Source organism: Aedes aegypti, chromosome 3, assembly GCF_002204515.2.
Source record: "Aedes aegypti strain LVP_AGWG chromosome 3, AaegL5.0 Primary Assembly, whole genome shotgun sequence".
NCBI lineage: Eukaryota > Metazoa > Arthropoda > Insecta > Diptera > Culicidae > Aedes > Aedes aegypti.
This window is the reverse complement of record NC_035109.1, coordinates 262896547-262922740: the sequence shown is the minus strand read 5'-3', so window position 1 is coordinate 262922740 and position 26194 is coordinate 262896547. Positions and strand designations below refer to the sequence as shown.

At 39.9% G+C, this 26194-nt stretch overlaps 1 protein-coding gene across 13 annotated transcripts in view; it reads right to left on the bottom strand.

Moving 5' to 3' along the window:
- LOC5571120 (protein muscleblind) overlaps positions 1-26194 on the bottom strand; it is a 353898-nt gene that overhangs the window by 294405 nt on the left and 33299 nt on the right. For all 13 annotated transcript variants that reach the window (XR_002501876.1, XR_002501877.1, XM_021851941.1 and 10 more), the window contains one exon: positions 1624-2164. Coding sequence is in view for 11 of the 13 variants with exons in the window: in XM_021851941.1 (XP_021707633.1) it covers positions 1624-1641 (18 nt within the window). In the remaining 2 variants the exon portion in view is untranslated. The remainder of the gene's footprint in view (positions 1-1623; positions 2165-26194) is intronic.

The following is a 26194-nucleotide window of genomic DNA, read 5'->3' as shown; positions in this document are numbered from 1 at the left end:
ATTGAATCAGACTATCAGTGACTCAGTTATATATGAATTGAATCAGATCTGATATTTTGAATACACAGTGACCTTTTCTGAATCAATTGAAACTTCAAATCCAGTAGACTAGATTTACTAGAATAGTTACAATTTGTTGGGAATCCGACTTGAAACTTTTCAAAATGAAGTATATCTTAGTCCGTTAAATACTGAAATCACCTGAAAATGAATAGAATCAGTTTAAATTTACTTGAAAATGAAGTAAATCAGATCTAACTCACTTGCGTATGTAGTGAGTCTGCATTGAATCTCTAAATTCTAGACGAATCAGTTCTGAATCACTTGAATATGAATCCAGTTAGCCCTGAATTGCTTGAATATGAAGTTAACTTGTTCTGAATAATTAAAATATCGTAGTTAGTAAATCCATTAGGATTCATAACTTGAGCATGAAGTGTCATCTCTGAACCGCTTACTTATAAAATAAATAAACTGAAATTCAGTTGAAATTCATTAGAAAAAGATTAGTTCAAAATGCTGAACTGAACATCTGAACCTTCCGGATATTCAAAATAATTTTGTCAAAGACTTTTTTATCTACATGTTCACTAGCGCCATCGACTTGCAGAATCATAAACAGGTTCATAAGCGTCATCTAGCTGAACCATTTTGAACTTAATAGGATTCTTCATATATATCAATTAACGACTTTTCAAAATAATGTTTGAACATTATATCTTATTCAAATCACGAGACAGAACTAGTTCAAAATGCTTTACTCCATTTTAATTAGTGTCTCCTGGTGGCGAAATTTCAGACCGAACTGTCCATTTTTCAAATGGTTTTCATCTTCTGAATAACTTTGGTGAATACCACACCTTTAGGGTCATGAGATATGATAGAGCATCGTGGATAGGGTCTAAATTGCCGTAGTAATAAACGCGCAGCAATTCACATAGGACATGCTAAAGATCGTGGGTTTTAATCTAAACGGAGGAGGATTTGTCCGGAAATTTTCTTTATGAATCGGAACGAAAAAAATCTATTTTCGGAACATCAACACAAAATAGCCCATTGTTATTTCCAACGCGTATTCAAGCAGTACTTGAAATATGATATACAGATGTAATTGGTCTATTTCCATTGATAACTTTCAGTTAAAAACTGTAGATATTCTTGACACCCTAATCTGAGAAGCAGGCTTTGTTCCATTAGAGATTCAACACCAGAAAGAAGAAAAATATGTTTTACATGGTTTTCCTACTGAAACAATGTTTTGAAACTGGGGTTTTGCCTGCTTTGGATCACTGTGCACCACTGATAAAATTAGCAACAGCGCACCCACTTTCTCTCTTCCCTTCACCTTGTTAGAGTACTTCCGGATCAAACAACCGCTCACTTCCCACGCTTAAATCCACCCTTTACAGATGCACCTGAAGTGCACCGTTTTTCTTGCTCGAAATGGCGGCAAACCAACCGCACACGCGATGCATTTCTTTAATGAGATATAAATTGAAATTATTATAATCCCGCTGCTTGGAACCACAATCCTCCTTCAAGCCCCACCTCCCTCTTCAACCTGTAACCGGATACTACCCCCGAGTATATCGAACCGAGCCAGCGCAAAGATAATTGGCTTACCAGAGTTTTCTCGTCCATTTCTGCTGCTTGCGCGTTCCTTCGGTTGTTTTTCCCGGAAATCGTCGGAAGGCGAGAGACCTCTCACGACCAACACCAGCACCACCGATTCCGAAAAAAAGGAAAATAACTAGTACACCACAATTCCTTTTCCCACCCGACCTCCTCTGGGTGAGGTTCGTTAGCTTTTCTTATATATCTTCGGAACAATCTCACTTCATGAAACTTGAAGCCAGTAGTTGTTGGTCAACTGCCGTAGCACTCGGATCAAACGAAATGTTGGATCGGGGTAAAAAGGGGACGGGGATCGGAAAAACACCAACTGCTTCGGAAAAACAGCTTATCTTGACTGCGAACGGATTCGTCGGTTTCTCTGTCTGTCGTTTCGTTCGGTGGTTAGCTTCCTGAACTGAGCTGAGTAGACGTTTTGTAAAAACTTTTCCCGGATAGTTTCTTCCGGTGTGTATTTAATTTAATTCCCTTCGCAAAGATATCCGCCTCATCAGAGACACGCTCGAAGTCGGAGTCGGTTTGGTGTGCTTACCTGAAAAAAAGACAGAAAGGAATAAAAATTAAATTAGATGATTGCTTCTGCTGGTTTCGGTTTTAATTGAAGTCTTAGCGGGAAAATTAAATAATGGCTTGTGCGGAAGTTTCCTGCCACTCGTGCTTGGAATGGAATGGCGTTTTGTTGGCACGCATCAACATCGCCGGAAAGAGTCCAATCAGATTCCACATTTTTCGTAGTTTTCCACTTTCATGATTCTCGGTGTAATTACATTGCAGCTCAGTGAGTCTGTCTAACATTGAGAATCGGCGAAAAAATGAATTGTATTCAGAATCCAAGCTTTTGTTCCATAAAAAAGGTAGCCGCCAGATAGCCGGCATTCATTGTTCGGTAGTCGTGGATTTCGCAATGGCAGCATCCCGTGGCTGGATGGTTGGTAATAATTGATCTGTTTCATATCATCGAAGTGGCATCTAGTGGCAGTGCTTGATTCTAGGACCATATGGATTTTTTTTTCAGTTGGCTTTCATGTGCACTTCAAACATGGGATGGCAAAAAAAACTTTTTTCATTCTACAAAATAGCCTATTACGCTTGATAGGATAGAACAATGAATCGTTGAGGTTTTTACAGGGATTTTAAAGCAGTTAAATTTGTTCGATTTTAAAGTGGTGTATATATTTGACAATGAAATTTCAGTTAGAAACAACAATGATTGAGCCAGAGCCAGAGCCAGAGACAGAGACAGAGCAAGAGACAGAGACAGAGACAGAGCCAGAGCCAGAGCCAGAGCCAGAGCCAGAGCCAGAATCAGAGCCAGAGCCAGAGCCAGAGCCAGAGCCAGAATCAGAGCCAGAGCCAAATCTAATCCAAATCCAATCCAAATCCAATCCAAATCCAATCCAAATCCAATCCAAATCCAATCCAAATCCAATCCAAATCCAATCCAAATCCAATCCAAATCCAATCCAAATCCAATCCAAATCCAATCCAAATCCAATCCAAATCCAATCCAAATCCAATCCAAATCCAATCCAAATCCAATCCAAATCCAATCCAAATCCAATCCAAATCCAATCCAAATCCAATCCAAATCCAATCCAAATCCAATCCAAATCCAATCCAAATCCAATCCAAATCCAATCCAAATCCAATCCAAATCCAATCCAAATCCAATCCAAATCCAATCCAAATCCAATCCAAATCCAATCCAAATCCAATCCAAATCCAATCCAAATCCAATCCAAATCCAATCCAAATCCAATCCAAATCCAATCCAAATCCAATCCAAATCCAATCCAAATCCAATCCAAATCCAATCCAAATCCAATCCAAATCCAATCCAAATCCAATCCAAATCCAATCCAAATCCAATCCAAATCAAATCCAAATCCAATCCAAATCCAATCCAAATCCAATAAAATTAATTCTCAATTTTATCTGAATTTTGGTTGTAGTTCTAAGTCCATCTCTGTCCTCCGCAGAGAACAGTAGTTTGTAAATCTTCTCTTTGGCACTTGACCATATTGCTCTTCCATTGTTCATGAATTCGTTACCGAGCCAATGTTGAACATCGTAGAACATAGAGCATGAGACCTTGCCGGACGACAGCACTAGAAGCTTCATGCAAATGAGTCAAAACATAAAGCACGCAGTCAACCCTTGTATTAAAAAGCACTTCCCTCGCAGAGAGCCGTGAGTGAGCTGCATTCGTTCCCATAGGCAAAAACACTGCCATCGTAGATGACGCCGGTAGTGGCGGTCTATCCCTCCAATGTGTTCTAAGCCTATAAATTCCCATGTTTGTCAAACAGGAGGAAGCTTTTTTCCATCGATTGGTTTCTGGGGCGAGGTGCCGGCTAATGCTCGGTTGGAATTCCAGTCCGTGGAGGCGAACCAGCAGCATTGACAGTCGTCGTTCTATTTTTTAGCCGCTAGTCTGTAGAACGGTTGTTTTCCCTGTGTTCATCGGTGGTGGTCGTTTGATATGTGATGCCAGGAATATCCGTCCTCTTTCCCGAGTGCCGAGCATTTGTTGGCTGGCAGAATATGGACCACGCTCTTTGTGTTTAGTTGTTGTGCTGTTTTTCACTCCCTTTTACCTTTTTTGCTTGCTATACGAAGCGAGTTGTTTAGGAGGTGTGAGTGCAAGCGTGTGGGCCAATATTTGAATAATCAATCGATACCCATTTAGATATGTACACGCCGGTGCGTTGCATGGCTGGAATAGGATTCAGTATAGACGATTGTAGTACGTACAGGAGTGACTCCTAAAATTTGTACATGTTATTGGAATTTCTCAATAATTTTAAGGACACATACTACAACTTTATATAGATAGTGAAATCATCGAGAATTTGGAGAAGTTTCCTTCAAAAAAATTGAAGAAGTTGTCTGAAATGGAAAATTTTGGATACAGCCCCGCATGAACTCCACAGCAAAGCTGGAAATCGCAGCAAACAAACGGGGAAATTTGATTCCAACAATAGTAGGTTCTAATTTCGAAGTGTGCGTCGGAGCATGAATCGTTCTGCGAACAAAAAAATCGAACGAATTTCAACTGTCAAACCGTGCTCTGCAACTAGTGGCGTGTGAAGTTAGCAATTGACCACTTTTTTACGGTCTCTCTATCTGTCGTCTCCATTTTCCGTCTGAGGCGTTGGATTTCCAGTCTGGCGACGACAAAAAGCACAGGAAGGTACTCGGCTTCTAGCTACGGCTCTCGCTGCCAGGAGGACAACTTTGTTTGAACTGCCAGCAGCTTTACCGTGCAGTGCACAAGTTCAACAATGTCTCAATTAGGGCAGTGTTTTGATTCGGAGAATTGATTGCCCATTCGCTTCCACGAAGTGTTCCAAATCCGATACAGGAGGTGAATTGGGTAAATCCGTAAGTTGGTAAATCTATTTGCAGAAATACATGTTGATGCAAAGGTTTGACTAGTTTTGGCAAACTTTTTTGGCGAAAATATAGGTTTACGGATATGATTTCTTGCTTAAAGATAATGTTATTATTGAAAACGATCAAAAAAAAAAAAAATAAAACGCGAAGAAATGCAAATAACAATAAATTCAATTTAAACCAACTTTTTGAATTTTAAATATTTCTAAAATATAAATTATATGTATCATACATAAGACAGATATAACCATTTTTTTGAAAATTAAAAAAAAAATCGTGCCATTACGTATTACAATAATTTGAATAAGTCTCTATATTTTTAAAATTTGAAGTTGAAACAAATTAACAGAGTTTTCAATAATCACTGGCTCATTTCAATCAAGAGAATTGAGCAAATTGTTGTCATCATCATCGGCGTCAAATGTTCGCAATAAAAGTGCGTGCGGTCTCGGAAGATGCGCCATTAAAATTGGTACATACTACCATTTCCATCCAGGTTGGCTTATTTCTTCCAAGATGATTGGAAATCGTACCTTTCCACGCAGGGTAATGGTGCCGGCTTGCTCGAAAACAAATTATTATTGCACCCGGTTTTATTGCTCTCTTGGAAGAAGCCACCGGAAAATGAAAACACGTGACTACGGAGTCATAAATTTCACGCCTCTGCGAACAGGGACCGTTCCATCAGGGATCCGGGCCTACGGGAAGCTTCTTACGAGTTTCGCGGTCTCGCGGATCTGTCAAGTAATTTGTTATTTGTGGGCTTACCCGTTTAGGGTTTGGTGGTTTTGTGCTCGCATAAGACTACTTCTCGTACTCAAAACGGTTTTGTCTTTTGAGGAAAGGTACCTTGGAAGTTTGTACACAGCCACTCCAATTTTTTTGGCGTCGAAAAATTCAAAATTCTTGTCAAGATTCACTTTATTTTCTTCTATTTCGTCAAAACTTTCATCAGTTAGAATCCGAGAATAATCAATTCCAAACAACAGACTCAGTATGTACGGCTTAACTGGCAAAAGCGCCCGACAAGCAAACAAGCGGTCGAGCGATCGATTCCAACTAAAAACTTTTTTGTTGCACACCATTTTTTTCTCAATCCTATACATCTGGATAATTGGTTCTTTAAATTAACAAAATTGTTATAAAAACTCGATTTTGTCTCTCTGCAAGCCGAATTTGATCTAAGTATTGAACAATTTTCCAAATTTCTAATAAACAACATGAACAATGAACATTTTGGAGAACTGCGACTCAACCAAGACATGGGCGCCAAAGACTACTGACAACCAGAACATCCGAAGGACTCATCGGGAACATACCCGACAACGTGTGGGCGGTTAATGAATGTGAATTCCAATTTTCCTCCGTTTCGTGTGCAACTTTTGGCACGTAGTACACAAAGTAGAGAAGCGCATAAAAAAGCTCTAACGACGTACGTTTGAGCCCGAGCATGAGGCGATGTCGCTGGCTGTGGTGGTGGCGAGAACGAAGGCAGCCAACAGCAGCATCCGGAACATGTCTCGTGCAGCGAAAGGAATCTCCGTACAAGGAAGATAATGTGTATTAAATGTGCTCATAAATTTTATTTCAAAATATTATGTGTTCTCATGTTGTTTAATTAGATCTCTGCGACGCCGAGCACGACGACGACGACGGTGACGATGGTAACGACTGCGAAGGACTCTGAAGAGCTTGTACGAACAGCAGTCTTCTGTGGCAGTAGCAGCAGTGCTCCTGAGAGTCGTGCACCAGGGTTGAACCAATCACTTTCACATCTAGATGACGACGATGATGACAACCCATCAAGCTGGTCCAGGAGGAACTTGGAGTGCTTCCGGCACCCGCAGTGAAATTCTTCTTCGCACCAGTTCGACTTCCCTGCCAGCAGCTTCCTGGCGATTTGGCGACACCATTGCATCGTTTTGTGTCCTCGCCAGATCTTAATGTGTTGTACACACATGAAGAAGCAAACCAGATAATAATAAAGGTTCTTTTTCATACAGAAATGAGGATGGCTCACCCGCCTTCTCTTTTTCCTCTTTGGATCATCGAGAGTCTTGGAATTGTATCTGTAAATCCCAACACAAGCAAAATAGATTATCACTGATTTTATTAGCTTGATACGGTTACACATTATCTGTCTGAGACAAAAAAAAATACGTATACCCCAAGGAAAGGAAGAGTGTGTGATTTGATAACTATTCCCGTGAAGGTACGTAGACGCTGGCTTCAATGAGTGTCTAGTTTATTCGAGCACGGTGATGGTAAGTTTCCTGCACATTAACATGGACGGACGACGTAAGAGCTTCTAGAGTTAGTACCGGGGAAATTGTTATGAACAAAATGGGTTCGGATGGGAGAGGTTGAGTGCGGTTATCAAAACGCTGGAGATTTAATCACTTCATTATCTACGGTGGGATGCTGAAGTTCAACGATTATGCTCGGAATCCTCTTAGGGGTTTGGCGGAATTTAAATGGTAGGGATATGAAGCGATAATGTGGCCGAGCGTTTTGCATCAGGACATTTCGACGATGAAAGTTTGTCAGAATAGATTTTTGCATAGAATGTGTTAGGATGAAAGATTAATTTTGAAGTAAGTTGGAGAATCTCCATGAAAATCCACATGAAAATCCACGATGCAGATTTGATAGTAGGTATTAACAAAATGTCTGTGACAAGCATAAAGTTCTAAGAGCTTCAAATTCGCATCTAGTTCTTTACCTCGAGTTGAACTATAAACACCACTATGAACTGTTCGATTGGTGGATTGGTTTATCCTCCTTTCTGCGGAAGTATCATCTGATGACTTCCTTAAAAAAAGGTTGGGTTTACACTTCAACAAACCACGAACCTTCGTGGCCTGGCAATAGCCATAGCGCAATTTAGTGGTAAATTTGGATTTACGTTATTTTTTTCGAGCTATATCTAACAATATAATTGCGAATTCCTCAATGTAACCTTCAGACGGCTGTCACTCAGCATTCCCAGGCAACAAATATATTGCTGTTTTTTTTATTGGCAGCGTTCGGGTGCATGAGTGAGTTTTGGACATATTGGTAAACTAAAGTGACCAGATATGTTTGACTTTAATGAGGAACAAAAATGATATATTTTGAAAATTAGGGTTAGTTGTTTCAATTCGAGGGTGATGATTGGATTTTTTAAGTACTTTTTCGCATAGAACGCTATTTTTTGAGTTCATCAGTGCATTTTGTTTCGTTTCGTATGTACGAAGGAAGTCGAATCAATCCGTACCAGCTGTCAAATCAACTTCAATTTTGTTATCGTAAACTAAGCCGTATAAGGTCATAGATCAATTCGTAAATAAATCTGTACACTCGCATTGTATGTAAATTTTTATCATACAAATTATGCATATATATCGCTTCCACTTTTGTACACATAAGGCCTTTTCACTTTATCTTATACGGAATCTTTGAACATATAAGCATCGCATTACGTTCAAGGCGATTTCGTTATATGTACATTCTGGTTGTCTGGGTGGACTTCTAGGCCAATTTTTAAAAGAATCCCTAGGATAAATCTCGAGAAATTAATTTGAAGTTTTTGGTCAAAATGCCAGTATGCCTAGTTTAACCCTTAAAATCCCAGGACGAGACTTGTGTGCTTCAAATGGCTCGTTCTCAGAAAATGGGCAACCGAATTATGAACTTTTTGAAGCTACTTCAAGGAGAAGAGTAGAGCTTAAAGATGGTTTGATCCTCCTCCTTTTTCGTGTGGCATAAGGCATAATTTCAACTAACCTTGGTAATATAACCATGACAACACCAAAAGATCATAGTTTTTCAGATGTAAATCATTCTGATCTAGTAATGCTTTATCTATGTTTACAAAATAGACATATTTTGGCAATCCCAGAAAAGGTTCTGGAAGTCCCGGATATCTGGCATCATTCAATTTCAATTGCTTTCAATCGTGTTTACTTTGAAGCGGAATATTTGGTTACGTTTTTATCGTTCTGTGAAGTGTGTAAATTCGTGATCCGTCGCTCATCCCTTTTATGTATACGACAACATTGAACTGTGGCTAGAATATTGTGCATATACTGTGCCTTAGTGGAAAATAAGTGTTGTGATTCCTGGTCGAGTGCTGACAAAAACATTCCCCTTACCTGCCCCCCATCGCAATTTTTTCCGTGATCAGCGACATCTTCCGGAAAATATTGGGACTACAAATTGCTTGCAATAATCCAATCCAAGTGCTATTTTCACCACCGTCACCCACCTTCGCATCGTTCCTCGCGCAGCCTACTTAAAGGCGCATCCGATCAACGTTCTCAATCATGGACTGCGCCAAATGCACCATGAAAATTGCGGGAATCGAATCACCCGTTGTCTGTCGTGGCTACTGTGGCAGCGTTTTCCACATGACTTGTGCTGGTGTTTCACGTACTCTTACGGACTACTTTGCGAAACATCGGAGGAATCTCTTCTGGATGTGCGACAAATGTGCAGATCTTTAAGAAAATTCACATCTGCGAGCCATAACGAAACAAGCAGACGAGAAATCTCCGTTAATGTCATTGACCAATGCCATCACGAATCTTCAAACGGAAATACAGAAGATTTCGTCGAAACCTGCATCAACGATGTCATCTCCGAACCGTTGGCCAATGATTAGCGAAATGACACGAGCCAAAAAACGACCTCGAGGATTTGACTCAGCAGCATCGTCAGAATGTCAATCTGATTCAAAACTTCTGAATCAGAATGTAGTATCCGTACCCGTAAGCGAAAAACCATCTGCCAAATTTTGGCTATATTTATCCCGTATCAGACTAGATGTGACGAATGAAGCGATCGCCGCTATGGTGAAAGCAAACCTGGAACTTGACACCGATCCAGTCGTTGTTAAATTAGTAGCCAAAAGGGCGGACACAAGCAACATGTCTTTTGTGTCCTTCAAAATTGGCCTTGATCCTTCATTGAAAGATAACGCACTTGATTCTTCCACTTGGCCAGATGGAATCATGTTTCGTGAGTTCGAGGACTACAGTTCTCAAACATTTCGGAGAGCGCCAACAGTAAGCCCTGGATTATCACCGTTAGCAACAACCGCAACGATAACTGTCAATTGAATGCTCATCTACCTTCGCCGGGATGCACCTGCGAAAGCTGTAAGGAAGGCCTTATCCCACCCGAAACAGTCGCACCATTCACCATTCACCATCAACGACTATATCCATACAATTTAGTCAGTTCCTGCCATCAAAGTCATCCCGGTCCTATTTTCGCGGACCCCCCTCGCAGGCAAGTATCTAAATTATGCGTCTCCCATCGTACCTGAAATATTCTCGGATTTCAGTAATGCTAACTGTGAAAGAGCCTATTTCGGTGGCCAACCTGTTCTTGGAAACCTGATGGTCGATTCCCCCGTTCTTATTTGGGCCCCCCGACGTGCACTACATCATGATCCACCGTTCTTTAATCAACATTCGCCGGGATGCACCTGCGAAAGCTTCATGGAAGACTCCAACCCACCCGAAACAGTCGAGCCAATCAACGAATATTCGCCTTATTTGCATCACCCGATCAGTTCCTTCCAACATAGACATCCCGGTCCTGTTTTTGTGGAAAGGGGAAGGGTCTTCCAAACTCCAACCGCAGGCAAGTATTCTAATTGCTCATCCCTTCATCTGCCTGAAGTGCTTTTGGATACCCACAGAACACATTTCGATGCTGCTGATGCAAATGACGGAACACCTGAATGCACGCAGCATTCCGTGGAAATCCACCATTCTGACGTACAGTGCGCAACACAGCTACATTCTGGTCATCAGCGGGGATTAGCTACTATTCCCGTAAACAGACAATCAACGCCAATCGATCGCTTTCTGAGCGTATACTACCAAAACGCTAGGTGAATTCGTACTAAAACCAATACGCTTCGCCTTATGCTAAGCAGCTGTGACTACGATGTCATCGTCTTTACCGAAACATGGCTTCGGCAGGATATCGCCGATAGCGAAATAATATAATATCTTCAGATGCGATCGTAGCACGGCAACAAGCGAATTTTCGAGGGGTGGCGGTGTACTAATCGCTGTCAAGACTGCTTTTCAATGTAGTGCACTTGAACTAAGTGAGTGCGGTCAACTCGAACAGATGGTAGTTCGCATCAAGCTTGCCAATCGATCACTCATCATCGTCGCTGTATACCTTCGACCAAACTCCATTCCAGCTAGTGACATCGCTCACACCAACGCCATCCAAACTCTTTGCGATATGATTTCAGACACCAACATCATACTAGCTCTAGGCGATTACAATCTTCCTAACCTTCAGTGGCAGTTTGACGAAGATATCAATGGCTTTTTACCGACGAATGCTTCTAGCGAACAGGATGTTGTTTTGACCGAATCTTTTTCCACTAGTGGCCTGATTCAGTTGAACTCTATAAGCAACTCTCCTGACTACATCGAACTCATCGACCCACCTTTGCCCCTGATAAAAATGGACGATCATCACAAACCGTTCATTTTACGACTTGACACACGGTACACCTCACCATGTTTTGACAACGTCCCAGTGGATGCCACGGCTCTCGACTTCAAGCGATGTGATATTGATGTGCTTCGCTATAAACTCTCCTCAATCGGTTGGATCCATCAACTCAGCTGTTCTTCTGTGGACAAAACGGTGTCTGCTTTCTACAATATATTGCACGGCATATTCGATGAATGCGTGCCTCATCGTCGGCTTGCTCCAGCTATCGTCAATCGTAAACCTTGGTGGACAGCTGCGCTCCGTCATATGCGTAACAAGTTACGAAAAACTTGGAATCGATTCTTCGGCGATCGAACTGATGCAAATCGAATTGCACTTCATCAGCTGGAAACTGACTACAACGACTCGCTTTCATCGACTTATGCAGAATATGTAAACAACATCCAATCCAACTTGTAGCAGAATCCATCCTCGTTTTGGTCATTCGTTCGAGCACAGAAGTCATCTAAACGCACTCCATGCAACGTCCAATACAACGGACAAACAGAAAGCTCAGCCAAAGAGGCGGCAAACCTATTTGCCAAATTTTTTCAAAGCATGTTTCGGGATTCTTCTCCAGCAGCCAGATTCCACCATCTTCCATCATATGACGTCAACTTGCCGGATTTCCGGTTCTCCGCCGGAGAAGTCTTAGAACTGCTCCACTGTCTCGATGCATCCAAAGGACCAGGGGTAGACGGACTACCACCATCGTTTATCAAGAGTTGTGCACACGAGCTGGTCACTCCAGTAGCACTGATCTTCAATCGCTCTTTGACAGAGGGTACATTCCCAGCTATGTGGAAAACTGCAAGAATGATAGCAATCCACAAAGGAGGATCCATCAATCAAGTCGAGAACTACTGTAACAGGGGCATTTCGATACTTTGCTGCCTTGGTAAAGTGTTCGAGACTGGTGTTCGTAGATATTTATACAATGAAGAAAAACCCTTCATCAGCGAATTCCAGCATGGCATCGTCGAAAGTCGGTCAACAACGACAAATTTGATGGAATATGTCAACACTTTCCTGCAGTGGAATCACGATGCCAAGTTGACTCTGTGTACGTGGACTTTTCTAAGGCCTTTGACCTGGTTCCGCATAACCTGCTTATTGAAAAATTGCGTCATTTAGGCTTTCCGAATTGGATCACTGACTTGCTTAATTCTTATCTCACAGACCGCAAAGCGTTTGTCCAAGTTAACCAGCAAGTTTCGAATCATTTCTCCATCCCTTCCGGAGTTCCACAAGGGAGTGTGCTTGGTCCTCTAATATTCGTCCTGTTTATCAACGATCTAGTGGACCGAGTGTCTTCAGGAAAATTATTCTTTGCCGATGACCTCAAAATGTTCCGGATTATCGCTTCCGCCTTAGACTGTACAGCCTTGCAAAATGATATCGATCAACTTCTGGACTGGTGCCAAGAAAATGGAATTTTCGTCAACATAAAAAAGTGCAAAGTTATCACTTTCACTCGATGTCATACTCCTATTTGTTTTTCCTACAAAATCGGTTCAGCCTCACTTGACCGGGTTGAGTCTATTCGTGACCTGGGAGTGATAATGGATAGCAGATTGAATTTCAACGAACATATCTCATTGGCGGTATCCAAGGCGTTTTCTGTACTTGGTTTCGTTCGCCGTCATTCAACGTTCATCACCGATATCTACGCTCTAAAAGCCCTGTACTGTTTTTTAGTTAGAAGTATACTGGAATATGCCGCCCCAGTGTGGGCCCCACACCAAGTAACACAGATTTTGAAAATCGAGCGTGTTCAAAAGTATTTCATTAGGTTTGCTCTTCGTCAACTCCCCTGGGAAAACTCTTCAGAACTGCCCCCATACAACTCGCGCTGTCTGTTAATCGACCTGGAGATGCTTTCCGCCAGGCGCACAAAGCCGCAACGCGTTTTCATATTTGATTTTCTCTGAAATCGCATAGACTGTTCTGCTCTGCTTAATAGTCTCAATATAAATGTCCCTTCTCGCATACTTCGAAGCCATAATGCATTGGTTCTCCCTGTTAGTAGGATGAATTACGGGTTCAATAATCCATTTTATGTTTGTATTCGTGCTTTCAACACTATATTTCATCTGTTTGACTTTGATATAAGTTAAAATGTATTTGTTAGTAGGATTAAGAATATAGCCTAGAATAGCGTACAGTCTGTACGGCTAAGGCCGAAGACGAAGAATAAATAAATAAATAAATAAATAATTGACCATAACATGCTTGATTATTTATTTTATTTATTTGGTTTTACATTAATTAGCTTGATAAAACCTCGCCAACAATATTTCGCCAATTCACTTGGTTCATGGCCGCTTCTCTCCATCCTCGACTGTGACCCACGCACCTGGTCAATCCATCTAGCTCGCTGCGCCCCACACCTTCTTGTTCCGACCGGATTCGTATCGAACACCATCTTTACAGGGCTGTTTCCCGGCCTTTTCGTCCAAAAATTGTATTCAGTGTAGTAGGCGGCATCCAAATTACGTAACGCTCTAGGGGGAGGGGGAGGCTCAAGTGTTACGGTTCATACAAGAAGTTGAAAATTTTCATACAAAAAGCGTTACATACGGGGGGGGGGTCAAATATTTCCAATTTTAGCGTTACATAATATATGGACGCTGCCGTATCCGCAATCTGCCGAATTATTCTTCCGCTGCTATGCACAACATTATCACTCCACAACAATATTCACTCAACTGAAACTTGTTTCACAAGTACCTCCGAATCTGCTTGGTTTCAAACTGTCACCACACCATGCACGCTGAGGTAATCATACACGAAGACGGAATTCAACTCAATTTTGGGTTGTTTCAACGCAATTCCGTAGTTGAGCCCAATAACTCAATTTTGGCTAAATTTCCAAGGTCCCCACTAGGTAGTTTGGCTTGAATTCCATTAGAAAAATACACTCATTTTTGGGTTGATTTAACGCAAAATTGAGTTCTTTCGACCCAAACATAAAAAAAGTTGCATTTACCCAAATTTGGCTTATTGGGCCAAAGTACCCCCATTGGGTAGATGCAGCTCTCTCTATTTTTGACAATATTCGTGTGGGAGAAAGAGAAAACCGAGAGATTTTGGGTTGAAACTGTAATCGATATACTTAATTTTGGGTAAAATAAACTCAAAAATTAGGTAAAAATATTTCTCCGTGTACGTAATAGCTTGTTAATATTAACCTTATTGAAGCACGCTCAAATAATGCTATTTATACAAATCTATCATATTTGTTTCAATGTACAAACTCCAGATCCTACATTCAGGAATTCCTAATTCTTAAACTATTAAACTAGCCTAAGGAAGAAAAAATCTAGCTCAACTAATACACAATAGCCGCGCTTATCCTCATCTGACTGGGAATCTCAAGAGGTCCTGAAACTTGTGATTTGCTCCGAGTAGACAATTTGTTCCTCCTTCTTGAAGATTCGGTGGATCGCACAGTCTAAGCCCTCATTTATTATTAGTTACGAGAAACAGCGTCAATTTCCAATCCACCGACAACCAGTAGCTCGTTGACATTTCTACGTTTTACATGGGTAGGAGGGCTTTGTGTTGTGACCTACACCCATTTCAGGAAATATAAGGCTATCTGCCGTGACTATTCAGACACGTTCAAGACAAATCCTTGAACTTAAGAACAAAGGTTGAATACTAAGAAATACTCTCTTGAAAAAAAAACATTTAAAGTAGTACAGTCATGTCTCCTATAAAACTTTCCTCCCGCCGCAATTTCCAGCGGTTTCCAATGAAAAACGGCTGATTTTTCATTGATTGCTGAGACACATTATGAACTTAATGCCTGCCGAATTTAACCTCTATCGAATGAACGACAGCTGAGAAATTGTCGTATTGTGTGGCAGTGTCTAATAGGAGACCTGACTGCAGTTAAAAGAAGAACTCCGAGTGAAATGTCTAGAGTGATTCAAACTGACTATCGGAAATTAATTTTCAAAATACCTCTATAGAAGTTCATAAAGGTTGAACAACCTTTCAAAAGTTCAGAAAACGAATTCTTGGAGTAACTAATAAAGAAAATGTTGTAAGAATCCTTTGATCAATTGATGAAGTAATACTATGTATTCTACAAACTATACATTTGATGGAAACCTCGAGGAATTGTATTTCGTTGAAAAGCCGCAGAAGAAGTACATTTGAGAATAGCCGGGAAAATGCTTAGAAGAATTTCTGTTGGAATGCCAAACGAAATTCAAATTGAGAATTTCATTAGGTAACTTTAGATGAATCATCCGAAAAATCTTGGAGGAATGTCTAAATATTCCTCTGGAGTTGCTGTTGATGAATTCAATCGATTTATTTCTGTAGAAATTCCTGACAGATTACATAGATATTTTTTGGAAAAATTTTATGACATCCATGTTTCCTATTGGTTAGAGCGAAAAGCTTTAGTTAATAAGTCTATCATCACTCGATACGGTACTTACTCCAATCGGCATTGGCTTAAACCGTGTTGGCTTGACCCCATTAACGTTGCCCAACTGCAATCCATCATCCCCCAGTGCAAACCATTCCGTCAATTTGTACACGAGATTTCCGCTCATTACCGAAACCGATAATCGCCTTTTGCCAAACCCAAATCGGCTCAATCGTTCACCGGACCAATTCCGAAAATTACATCCCGAAGAATTAAATTTCAAACAATTCAAACACGAGGAGGGTGGCGCATCACCCCCTCTCCCCGACCTCGTCACACACACTCACACTCATCGATAACAATGAAAACATATTTTGACCCTTTTTTTCCTCCCGTTTCGATCGTCCTTCTTTGGGAAATCCTACCTCACCCAGCCAATACCGTCGTCGTCGTCGCGCATCGGATCAGTCGATGCTGATGCTTATCGGATGAAAGCAATTTTCCCACCCCTTGGGGATTGGGCTGCTTTTTTATCTCATTCTTCTCGATTTTTCCCTCGGCACCCCAGACACAGAGTGCTGTTTTCTGGGGAAAAATGGTCGCAATTCAGCGGGTAATGGAACGGTTTTTGAAAAAAAAAAAAAAATAAAAAAAATGCCAAAACATTCGAGCGAGGCAACATTTTGAGTTTTCGACGAAACGTCATTCAAATTGCGTCCCTTTTTGCCCTCCAAAATAGTCCACTGTGCTCTGGGACTGATCAGTTGAACTCCGGAGGAGGCAGCAGCAGCCAGTAGCATGTTTTCCGAATCTGCGATTCCTTTATGAGATTGCGAACGCTTCGCTGCGCTTGACCGGGCGTAATCATCATCAGCATCATTGTCGTTGTCGTTGGCGTCATCCTTCTCGATTGTTGTTGCTGCAGAAAGCAGCCATTGGGCGTCATCTGGAGCCCCGGGGCAGTAGCAGCAGCATAAACATCGCACAATCAGTCGAAATCGTATTAAATCTTGATGGGAGATGGAGGACGGTTAGGGTAGTCTTCTTCTTGGTATTACGTCTCTAGTGAGCAGAGCCTGCTTATCAGCTTGGAGTTCTATAGGCACATTGACAGTTATTGATCAAGAGATTTCTTTGTCAAAGATACCCTTCGTGTGGCAGGAAATCTACTGGATCGACCGGGAATCGAACCCAGATACCTTTAGCTGTAGCCGCGGATTCTACCACTAGGCTAAGGGAGGCCCAATCGAGGGTGAGGGCAGTCAATGACTGTAAATCCCAAAGCTGATTCGAATTTCTGCAAATATGGCTCTTGTTTTCTTTCGGCCCGTTTGAATGGCATTCTTTTTGATTTCTCAATTTGGTTTCCGTTTGCAGGGGGGATTTGCTAATCGAGATCGCCAGCTGCAGGGCCAATTGGTTTAAACCCTGGGACCAATTTGAATCCCTCGATTGTATGGGAAGGTTAAAGTTCGAACTTTGGATTGAAACATCACATTCGTTCATGTAGTAGTTATTTCTGAAGCATACTTGACACCTGGATCTAAACTCAAAAAATGGCAAAGAAAGCTCTCAGTTAAAAACTGTAGAAGTGCTAATTGAACACTGAACTGAGAAGCAGGCTCTGTTCCAGTGGGGACGCAATGCCAAGAAGACGAAAAAGAAGATCTAAACTCAAATAATATCCAAAATTTTTGGTTTATCGAAATGATCGTCTGAGTTGAGCATGTGGTGGAGATGCGTTCATCATCCATAAGCGTATAAAACATCAACTTTTTTCGTCATATGGAAACCATTTTTTCTTTTAAATTTGAGTGTTTCTGTTGATACACGGCTTATTGAATATATTTTCTTAGCTGTCTATTTCCCTTTCCAGTGCAATTTTGTTTGTCATTTGTGATTTTAATGCAAAACATCGTTCAAGGAATAATTCGCAAAGCATTTCTGAAGGCAGAATTTTATTTGATGAGCTTCATCGGGATATATTTCAGCCCTACTTGTTTTTTTCTCTTCTAGAAACTCTTCTACGATTGATTTGGTTTAACAGATTCTAGTCCGCTTTGTGGCAAACTGATATCTCACACTGACTTTGAACTGCTACTTTAGATACAATGTCATATATTGAAAACAATATATTGATAAAAGTTTTTATTAAATTTTATCAAATTTAATAATGATGATAATGTTGCCTTAACAAGAATACCTAATTTTATGTTAGAATAATTTGAAGAATAACAAAAAATGTTGTCAGGAAAAGAAAAAAACTTGTTTTGCCATGAAACCTCCTTGAAGAAGCACCACATTTAAACATCTGTCAAACAATGCTCCCACCCAGTTTAACCTCAACTGAAGTAACGCCACAATGTATGCGAAGTAAATAATAGGAAAAGCGGATTTTCCGCTGAGATTTTTCAGCTGACTGGCTGGCTGGTTTGCGAAAGGCATCATTTAACATTTCCTGGAAGGATATTGAAATGTACTTTGTTTTATTTTTTTCCTCGTTTTTCACACAGTCAGACTGTGCAAACTTTCTGAATGGGAAGATGGATGACAGCGCAACAAAAGTCACCCGCGGAACGACGAACGAACGGGTGAGTGAGTGCTCTTGAGCTTGAGCTGGAAACATCTCGAGAGGCTTTTCTGGGTATTCCGGCGCAGGGAGCTCTGTGTATAGCTACTTGACATTTTTTCTATCCTGTCTTCAGCTGTTTTGTGAGGACGGATGCAGTGACAAAGCGCGCGGTATGAATTATGCTGCAACAATGGCTGAATGTTGTCACTTGCAACTTTTTCTATGGATTCATCATTGGCTTACAAAGTGGGTGCAAAGCCTGGGTGAATGACATTGTTTTGCTGTAACGATGTGTTAAAAAAAAGTTTTCTTGTGGTGAATTCAGGAGGTATTGTGAAATGTTCAGAGGTTGACAGACGGTCATAGTTTTGTTTTACAACTTGTTTGCAATAATAACGCCAATTTGAGGGAGTTTGCTGTAGATATATCTGAAGAAGCATGTGGCAGGAATAGATAATTTGAACAGAATTGGTACAAGTTTGTCATCAAGTTAACTCATAAGAAGTTGTACGATACTTCAACAACATTGAAGCTCAATGACGTTACTTCGTTAGCAACTGTGGAATCTGTTTTCTATATTCCTATCTTCCTATACCCTATCTTACTATCTTCCTATATTCCTTTCTTTCTAATCTCCTATCTTCCTATCTTCCTATTTTCCTATCTTTCTATCTTCCTATCCTTTGATTCTCTTATCTGCCTATCTTCCTATCGTCTAATCTTCCTATCTTTCTATTTTTCAATCTTATTATCTTCCTATCTCCCTATTTCCCAATCTTCACATCTTCCTATATTCCTATCTTCCTTTTTTCCTACCTATAAATCTTTCCATTTTCTTATCTTCCTGTTTTCATATCTTCCTATCTCCCTATCTCCCTATCGTCCTATCATCCTTTCTTCCTTTCTTACTATCTTCCTATCTTTAAATGTTTTTATCTTCTTATCTATCAATCTTTCTATTTTCCTATCTTCCTATCTCACTAAAATCTTTTTTTCCTTTCTTTCTATCTTCCTATCTACCTATCTTTCTATCTTTCAAAGCTTTGTGTTTTGACTTACTTTATTAATACCTCTCAAGTCCTGCAAAGTCAGCTCAACAGCTGATATGAGCATTCGAAGTAGAACCAATTCACAGCTTTATGGTTGTGAATTGCATAACAAACTGCCATCCAAACGTAAAGAGAAAAATTCCAAGTATCTATGACTCCACACTCACTTTCCCGCTTCATTAGCACTACGGTAAAAATGGAGCGTTTTCCATCCCACCAAGCTCGAATCCCGCTGCTGATGAGATGCAAAGAAAATCAGCATAACAAACTTGCCTTCCGACTTTGCTGCTTCCGATTCCGAGCCTTGTGCTCAGGCAGTTCATCCCAAACCGGGGCTTCCTTATGACGACGACGCGGAAATTTTCTGCGACGTGGGGCGATGATGATGATGGCTGATACACTTTCCACAAAAATCGCTTATCATGTTTTCTTTTAGCCGCCCGCAAACTTCCTCCTTTTCATTGATTTCCCTAAACCGCGAGCACGTCCTCGGGCCCGCGAAACAAAAAGCTTGAGAAACGAGATAAAAAAAGCGCCATTTTCCGCGAAGAAGACATCCTTGATTAAGAGCGTATAACCGCGCATACATCACGATCCGGACAGGGTGGCCACACGGCATGACACCTCTTCCGTTCCCGACTGGCAGATCGTATCCAAATTAAACATAAATCTTTATCATAACAACAAAATGATATTGAAGGTTGTTTTGCTATTTGCATCACATGAGATAATTTTTTGAACAACATTTTTTGTTAATTCAGTTAAATTTTGATAGGAGACTAAGATACTAAAGAACAAAAATGAGGGAAAAAATATAGTTTTAACTGTCATTGGTTTTCACCCAGAATTATATTTCTAATAAAACGTGTTACAATTTTGGTAGGCTGTACTTCAAAATTTTAGTTATTTTAACGTCATCCTGCATCTTATTTAAAACAACCGGTGCTACATCAATCCACATTTCTGATAGTTCCACCTATTCGGATCGTCAACTCAATCAGCTCTCTGGAGTTGTTTTGAAGCACACGGCAAGAGTTAGGCACCTTCAATCCACTAAGTAGGAGCAGAGTGAAAAGTTCAAAATGCACTCTTCTCAAGTCTGAACTCCTTTTTTTGTCTAGCTCTTTTGGCTCGTCATGAATTTTTCAACCCAACCCACCTTCGTCGTACGTTTTTGGTGGACGCGCAATCTAAACTGTCTTTCCGGTGCTGGTGATGATGGTACGGCTGAAGGTGTTTGTTTTTGGATAAATTCGTCATAGGCGTTTTAAGAGAAATGAGGAAATTCGAGGAGACATGTGCAAATTCAAAAACAATTTTTTTTTAAACATTTGGAGTTACAGTAACAGATTTGCTGTAATAATATTACTTCTTCTTATTTGGTCAATCCATGAAAAAGCGATCTAGTGGGTCACCGAATTCCGTGAAAATTTGCTATTTTTTTTCCTTATCCGAAATAGGAATACATGTGTTTTTGGATTTTTTGATTAGGGTGATCATTTCCAAAAATGGGTGACCAGAAAAATCGCGACTTTTTTGTGACTTTTCAAAATTTTAATTTCTTAAAAATTATAACTTTTGAACCGTTTGACCGATTTGAAAAGGTTAAGATTTTGATTTTTGAAGAAAAATATAAAATTTCACAAAATTTGGGAATGCAAGGGAAAATCAAAAATTTCCGTTTCTTCATGTTTTGAAGGCCTCGGGGCAAAAAAGGTTACTGTTGTTCTCATTTTTTCTTCAAAGTTCAGAAAGTTTCACGTTTACTGTCAAATTTTCAGCAATGTATGTTTTTTAGTTTTTGAGATATATTTTGTTGAAAATAAAAAATCAGTCCTTTTTTATCGGCACACACTGTAGGTCTCAGCGCATTAGATTTTTTTTTAAATCATAACTTTTGAACAGCTCAACCGATTTACAATATTTTTTAATGGAATTAAGACTTCAACATTTCAGAAAAAATATAAAACTCTAAATATAAAAAATTGTATTTTTAAATTTTTATATTTTATCATGTACAAAAAAAATCTCAAAAACTCAAAAAATCACTGAAAATTTGACAATCAACGTAAATTTTTCTGAACTTTCATGAAAAAAATTAGAACACCGGCCCGAAGCCGAAGCACAAAAAAATTATATATATTATCATGTACGAAAAATATCTCAAAAACTAAAAAATCACTGAAAATTTGACAGTCAACGTAAATTTTTCTGAACTTTCATGAAAAAATTAGAACAGCGGTCCCGAGTCCGACGCACAAAAAACGTATTTTTTTATTTTTTTTTCATGTAAAAAAAGTCAAAATTTTTAGCTTTTATTTCATCCTAGAAAATTGAAAATCGGTCAACCGGTTCAAAAGTTATGATTTAAAAAAAAAATACAAATTTTACACTACAGTGATGAGATGCAGAATTGGTGTTTTCGACAAAATTGTTTAAGAAAATGAGACCTATAAGCCTAAAAACTTCTTAGGTCAGGAATCGCACCCACCACAGCACTAGTGGGCAAACATTTCTTTCGGTTCTCTATTCGGTTACTGGACTGATATCAGTTATGAGGTACAGAATTGATGTCTTCGAAAAAGGCGAACAACTAAATGAGACGTAGCGCAAGTCGCCTAATGTTGTACGGCTAAAAACGTCGCCTATTGTTGAACAGCCCGTGTATTCCTTATGGCGTGTTCAACAATTAGCGAGCATTTTGACCGTTCAACAATTGGCGAATTACCCTATTTGTAACACCACATTGATTCGGAAAATACTCACAGGATGGCGCTTCAAACGGTTAAAATGGCTTATAACGGCCAAACACGGCTAAGCACGGCTTAAAATGGTTCAAAATTACTAAAATTGGTTTGAAACGGCATAAAATGGCTAAAAATGGCCTAAGGTGAAAGAACATCGATGTTAAACCTCGTTTTTTTCTGAGCAGAAATCTACAGAATCAGAAAACTGGTCGGGCTGAAAATTTAATCGATTGGCCATCACCAGCGAGTGATGAATCGATCAAATTTTCAGCACAAATGTTTGCCCGGTTTTCTGAATTTGTGCTCTGAAAAGTTCGAGTTTGGCTTCGATGCATCCTCACTTTAGAACGCCATTATAAGTTATTTATAACTGTTTAAAGCAATTTTAAGCCATGTTTAACCGTATTAGACACTCTAGCCGTTTTAAGTCATTTTTAGCCGTTGAAAGCTGTGTTTGGCCATTTGAAGCCGTATCAAGCAGTTTATAACCCTTTCAAGCAATTTAAAGTCGTTTTAAGGTAGCAGGATCCGTCATTGACTTCGGAATTTTCAAATTTTTTCATTTAAAATCAAGGAAATTTACAGGAAAATGTGTTCCTGTATTCTATTCTCCAACCGATACACATTCATCGAATAATTCTTAGTTTTGAACAGAAAAACTGATTTTGAAGTTTCGATGATGACGATGATTACCATAAAGGAACGTTGAACGTTCCTTCCACGTTTAAAGCTATTCTAAGGTATTTACGCCGTTTGAAGCCAATTATAACCGTTTTAAGCAAATTTTAAACCGTTGTAATCCATTTTAAGTCATGTTTAGCCGTTTTAAGCGAGTTTTAGCCATGTTAAACCATTTTAAGCCAATTTAAACCGTTATAATCTATTTTATGGCATGTTTAGCCGTTTTAAGCAAGTTTTAACCATTTTAAGCCGTATAGAGCTGTTTGTACCTTTATTCAGCCATTTTTAGTCGTTTTATGTCGTTTAAAACCGTTCTAAGCTGTTCTAAACCATTTGAAGCCATGAATAACCATTTGAGCAAGCTTTAAATCGTTTTAAGCCGTTCAAAGCTGTTTTAGGCCATTTAAATTTATTCTAAGCCATTTTTATAACCGTTTGAGGCAATTTTAAGCCGTTTTAAGCCATGTTAAGCCGTTTGGAGCCGATTTAGGCCGTTTAAAGCCATCTAAAGTCGTTTTTAGCCGATTTAGGCCGTTTAAAACCATTTTTAACCGTTTTACGCTAATTTTAAACAGTTTTAAGCAATCTTTAGCCATATTTGGCCGTTTTAAGCAATTTTAAGCTGTTTCAAGCCATTTTAAGCCGTTTCAAGCCGTTTAAAGCTGTTTTAGGCCCTTCAAAGCCATTTTCAGCCATGTTTAGCCGTTTTAAGCCATTTTAGGCTGTTTTGAGCCGTTTTAAACTATTTCTAGCCATTTAAAGCCGTTTAAAGCTGTTTAAGCCATTTAAAGCTGTTTCAAGCCGTTCAAAGTTGTATTTAGCCGGTTGAAACGGCTCAATTTCAAGCCGTTTGAAGCAATTGTAAGCCATTTTTAGCCAAGGTTAGTCGTTTTAAACCATTTTATGCCGTTTTTACAGGCTTCGAGCCGATCTATGCCATTTTAAGCCGTTTCAAGTCATTTATGAACATTTAAAGCAAATTTTAAACCGTTTGAAACCATTTATAACCGTTTGGTGCTATTTTTCAAGCCATTTAGACCTTTTTAGCCATTTTAAGCCGCTTAAAGACATTTCAAGTCATTTTTATCCATATTAAAGCCATATGAAGCTGCTTTAAGCCGATTGAAGCTGGTTCAAGCCGTTTCCAGCCATTTGCCAGGCTTTGCTTTGTAGCAACGGACCTTACCGCCAGGCTGAAAAAGAGCCCAATGAGACGACTATCCGGCCGTTATACGCATAATTGTACCATGTTCCAAAACATGCAACCGGGAAAAATGCGTTTGAAGGTTTTAACACGTGTTGTCCTTGTATCGACCAGGATTGTGATAAATTTTAATAAAATAGTATCAAGAGTTGGTAGTATCGTAAAAACCATTGATTGTATGTAGAGGCTTCACATCCTAAAGACCATGTTAAGGCACTCAATGAAAGCTCAATTGACATGTGCCAAACGGATAATAGTTTGGAGTGGAACGCAAAGCTTAAATTAGTGAAAAAATAGAGTGAATGAGTAAGTTCGTGACTTTATGAGAGAAAACAAAGGTAATAAATTGCTATTTCAACCCATCCAGCAGGCTTGACAGATACTTATCTGCTATTTCAAGGTTATTCTGAGGAGTAAAAATTCAACTCGGTACATTTTTTTCGCTTACTGTTATGTTCACGTTCACCTCAACTCTTAAAGCACTTTTGAGAAATACTCACAAGAGAACAAGTCGTGCGTCTTTTCTTACGGAATTCTACTCTGATCGGAATCTTCATAAAATTTCGTTTAAGTTCCGTTAGTACAGTGTAGAGATGGACAAAACGGCTAATTTAAACGAACCGGATCTTTCGAACGGTTCAGTGACAAAGCGAACCGGAAAAACAGCGATTTACTCCCTGTTATACGTCATGCGTCATGCCTTTCGTATCTTTCTCTCACTGATTCTCTCATTCTTTGTAAATTCTTTCGCAAAAACTCGCGATATGGGTACTTGGCCGATTTCCCTTACCCGAACAAACAGGAAGACACAAAACGTGCTTTGCCAATCACGTAGCCATTAGTGTTTGGTTGTGTATGTTGAGAGAGCGGAGCTGCAGAAAACTGCGTTTACGTGGGTGCTGTGGCGCGCAAAGCAAAGCACGTGTCAAGCGCTATAATAACGAGAAACAAACGAAGGGGAATAGGGAAGAAGAATCGGTTTGTTCTTTTTCCGGTCATTTTTTGTATGATTCGTGATGATCAAATGAACCGATTCTCGACAAAAAAGAGCCACGAATCACCCGTTCTTCTGAGTGATCCGGATCTTTTGAACGGCTCCGATTATTTTTGTCCATCTCTAGTATAGTGGCCACTTCCCCGCGGAGCCAGTTATCCGGAACACATCGTTTTCTGGTAAAATAATAAAAAAATAACGCTTAAACCAACCTTCTCGAATTGCAAATTCAAGAAGTTTCGCAAAGTAGGTCTCTGAACCGCTAATATAACGGCCATTTCCGGAGCGTTTCTGGGGAACCGGAACAACGTTTAAATCATTCTTCTTAAGACTTGATTTGCGAACCTATGAACTTTCATATGATGGCAAGATAGACAGGTTCCAGGACCGGCAATTTAGCGGCCTCTTTTTCTAGGGAACGGAGTTTCCGGAACAACTTGGCATGTGATCAGGTTTGAACCATCTTTCTTCATTAAGACATTATATGGAAATTCATGAGGTATGGTATGTCACAAGCTAGGGTCTAGAACCGTCACTCCTCTGGGAAACCGGATATGCAGAACAACCCAGCATGTGTCCAAGTCTTTCTTATCAAGGCTGGAATTATCCTTCCATAGACTGGGTTTGCTAAATCATGAAGTTTAATATGCCGAAAGCCATTTTTGGGACTCGATATCAAAGTGATTAATTTCCAAGTGGGGTTTCTGCAATACTCCCATGATAAATTCAGAACTACCGCAATTTCCGTAGTTCCAAATACTAGAAGAAGAATCTATGACATTTGGTCGAAAGACATTTGGTCGAATGACATTTAGTCGAATGACATTTGGTCGAAAGTAAATTTGGTCGAACGGACATTTCGTCGAATGGACATTTGGTCGAAAATGTTTAGTTGCAGCAGAAAGCTTATGGTATTTGGCCGAACCGACATTTCGTGGAAAAGATAGTGGTCGAATCTAAATAGTATGAAAATGAAGGTTTACGTTTAGTCTGACTAGCGTCGAGAGGGGCATTTTGCCGCTAATACA